General features: G+C 41.8%; 1 protein-coding gene across 1 annotated transcript; it reads left to right on the top strand.

Moving 5' to 3' along the window:
* On the top strand, positions 1 to 2,090 carry LOC117933081 (BAHD acyltransferase DCR-like). Its single transcript, XM_034854447.1, has 2 exons — positions 1 to 937; positions 1,088 to 2,090. Exons 1-2 carry the CDS (start codon positions 35 to 37, stop codon positions 1,964 to 1,966), a joined length of 1,782 nt encoding a protein of 593 aa, XP_034710338.1. The 5' UTR covers positions 1 to 34; the 3' UTR covers positions 1,967 to 2,090.
* Positions 2,091 to 3,620: the final 1,530 nt, after the last annotated feature.

Genomic DNA, 3,620 nt, shown 5'->3' with positions numbered 1-3,620 from the left:
TTTTCTCCTCTATTTTTCCCTTGTTGTCCCTTCCATGGCTAGTCGCTACGAGCTAGAGCTGATTATCTCCTCCGCCAAAGACCTGAAGAATGTGAACAGGCGTCACGGCTCTCTGAAGCCATACGTCGTAGTTTGGGTGGATCCTGCGGCCAAGCTCTCCACCAAAGTCGACAACGAAGGCGACACCTCTCCTTGCTGGAACGAGACTCTACTCATTCCAGTGCCCTCCCGGATCGAAGACTCCACACTCTACCTCGACGTCGTCCATTTCAAAGCCGATGACGAAGACGACACCAAGCCGGTAGTCGGCTCCGCTCGCCTCTTCCTCCCCCACGTGGTCGAGGAAGTCGGCTTCGGAGCCCAGGCCGTCCGCACTCTCGAGCTCCACCGCCCCTCCGGTCACCCTCAGGGAAAGGTGGAAGTTAAGGTCTCTGTGAGAGATCCGCGCTACCGTGCGCCTGAGTCCGCCTACGCAGTGCCATGCGTAGATCAAGTTGTGAAGAAGGAGGAAGCTGAGGTTGTGAAGGTGGCTATCCATGGAAAGTCCCACATCATGCCCACTAAGAAGCTAGGGAGAAGAGAGTGCCAATTGGTCACATTTGATCTCCCATTTTTGGCCTTTTACTATAACCAAAAGTTGTTATGCTACAAGGGGTGTGACTTTGAGGACATGGTGGGTAAATTGAAGGATGGGTTAGCGGTAGTTTTGGAAGAGTTTTATCAGTTGGCTGGGAAGCTAGAGAAGGATGAAGATGGGGTCTTTAAGGTCGTGTATGATGATGAAATGGAGGGTGTAGAAGTGTTGGAAGCAAGTGCTGATCATATCAGTGTCTCTGATCTAACGGATGTGGAGAGCACAATCATGATGAAAGATTTGCTGCCACACACCCTAGTCTTGAACGTTGAGGGTCTTCATAAACCCCTCCTCGTCCTACAGGTAACAATTTATTTATTTTCCATTCAAAGTGGTCATATGCCTTTGGTACAAAAGGAATGATTCCCCAATAGTTGAAAAGATGGACTAGAACAAAGTTTGTTGTCCTAGGTTATTCAACTGCTTCAACTGTTTTTCTGTCATGATCCGCAGTTCACCAAGCTAAGAGATGGACTCGCAATGGGATGCGCGTTCAACCACGCTGTCCTCGACGGTACCTCCACGTGGCACTTCATGAGCTCGTGGGCCAAAATCTGCAGTGGAGCCGACTCTGTCTCCGTCCAACCGTTCCTCGACCGCACCAAAGCCCGCAAAACGCGCGTGAAGTTCGACCTCCCCCTCGACCCCACAGCCGCCAATCCAAACGGCACATCGGAGCCGCCGCCGCTTCTCCGCGAGCGCATCTTCCGATTCTCGGAATCTCAAATCAACCGGGTCAAGTCAACGCTCAACAAAACCCCATCCGACGGCTCCAAACCCTTCTCCACCTTCCAATCGCTCTCCACGCACGTGTGGCTCGCGGTGACACGCGCTCGCCAACTCAAACCCGAGGACGTCACTGTCTACACCGTCTTCGCCAACTGCCGCAAGAGGGTCGACCCTCCCATGCCGGAGTCCTACTTCGGAAACCTGATTCAAGCCATCTTCACCGTCACGGCAGCCGGACTCCTCTACGCAAACCCGCCGGAGTTCGCGGCGGCAATGATTCAAAAAGCGATCGTAACGCACGACGCGAAAGCCATCAACAAACGCAACCATGAGTGGGAGAGCAACCCAATAATATTCCAGTTCAAAGACGCCGGAGTGAACTGCGTTACGGTGGGAAGCTCGCCGAGGTTCAAGGTGTACGACGTGGACTTTGGGTTTGGGAAGCCGGAGAGGGTGAGAAGTGGATCGAACAACAAATTTGACGGAATGGTGTATCTGTATCAGGGGAAGACCGGGGGAGGAAGCATTGACGTTGAGATAACGTTGGAGGCTGGTACAATGGAAAGGTTGGAGAAGGATAAGGAGTTTCTAATGGAGGTTTAGGTGTTGGACTGGTGTTTTACTTTTTATAAAATTGAACAGGATATACTGTTCTCTCGCTTTCTCTCCGCACTGTATAAGTATTGAAAATTTTCAAATATGATTTGCTTTTCTGAATTTCTTTTAACTTCTTTAATATTTTTTATTAAACAAATAAATTTATTATTTTTAAAAAAATATTTAAACTCAAAAATTGATTTAATTAAAACTAAAAGGCCATAAAACTCAAAAAGACTAAAAAGTCTTAAATCAAAATTTATTTTATATATATATATATATATCATATTTTTACAATTTTTTTAAGTAAACAAATAAACATTAAGTAAAAGTTAATGTGTTTGATTCATTAATGAGTTTAGTAATTTTTAAAGATAACTTAAAACTTATTATTTCTCATCTACAAATATAATTGAGATTGCATATGAACAAGGAATACCGGTTAAGTCTCATATTATGCATTTACATGTTTGATTGACAACATCAATAACATACCTATCACCACATATGCAATTGATTTCAAACTTTAAATCACGAATCCAAATAGGTATTCAACTATTTGCCTTAATCTTATCATTCTCCAAAATCTTAAGCACAACATCTCTCACTTATTCATACAAGTCCTCCTTGCATTCGTTGTTCTTATCCCTTATCTCTCATAGCATATTCAATATCGGCTTCTATCTTGCTTCAACAAAAGTTGAATTAAATGACCCTCACAAATTATTTAGTAAGAGATTACACTTAAATGATGTATCGAAATGAGATCTTGACCAATGAATTATTGGCTTGGAGCCTAATAAGTCATAAACATTTGCATTTTTTCTATTAAAAGTAGGCACAATAAAAGCAATGGTTGTTTTCCATATTTTGTCTTTCAATGTTAATCCTTTGAACTTTTGTTTAAAATAACACCTTAATTGAAATAGACTTGGAAATATATAAGACACCATATTTTTATGTTTATATTAATATTTTTATATTTATAAAATAATATATTATGGATTTCATGATATTTTTTATGTGATTTTATTTAATTTTCCTTCACATTTCTTCGGTCAAAAAACATTTGCAGGAACCTGAGCATGCCAATGAGGAGATCGTCGTAGGTTAAGCACTTTAGTGTAGATGATGGTAGAATCAATATTTTCATAAACCATAAATAAAAAAATAATATTTGTTTTTATGATATTTATTATTCCTTTCTTTATATAATTAAAAATACCAAAAAAGAAAAAGAAAATATGGTGAATTATAAGATTCTTCAACCCGTTATTCTAGAACTTTCAAAGTTTCTTGGGTTTCTCGGGAAACTTTTTCCATGCAACATTATAATGTTAAGGTGGGCTAATCCTTCTTGATTTTGACCTGTATTGGTAAAAGGAACCTGAGAAATACTTTAAAGAAATAAGACACCCTTGGGCCAGTTGATCAAACATGCCTCAGCTATATATGTAAAGGATTTTTGAGTTTACAGTCAGTCTGCCAAGCTTAGCTGATCCATGGTGCGGCTTTCCAGCGCACAACCGATTATCGATGCCCATCTGCCAAATCAGGCAGGACTTTGTGGCGGAGGAAGAGAAGAGGTCGCTGGACTCGACGGAGGAAGGGAGGAAGGTTAGGTCGCCAATTTTCATTGGGAAACTTTTACTATAAGATA

This window comes from Vitis riparia, chromosome 16 (assembly GCF_004353265.1).
Source record: "Vitis riparia cultivar Riparia Gloire de Montpellier isolate 1030 chromosome 16, EGFV_Vit.rip_1.0, whole genome shotgun sequence".
NCBI lineage: Eukaryota > Viridiplantae > Streptophyta > Magnoliopsida > Vitales > Vitaceae > Vitis > Vitis riparia.
The sequence above is the reverse complement of the archived record's forward strand: the minus strand, read 5'-3'. Positions and strand labels throughout refer to the sequence as shown.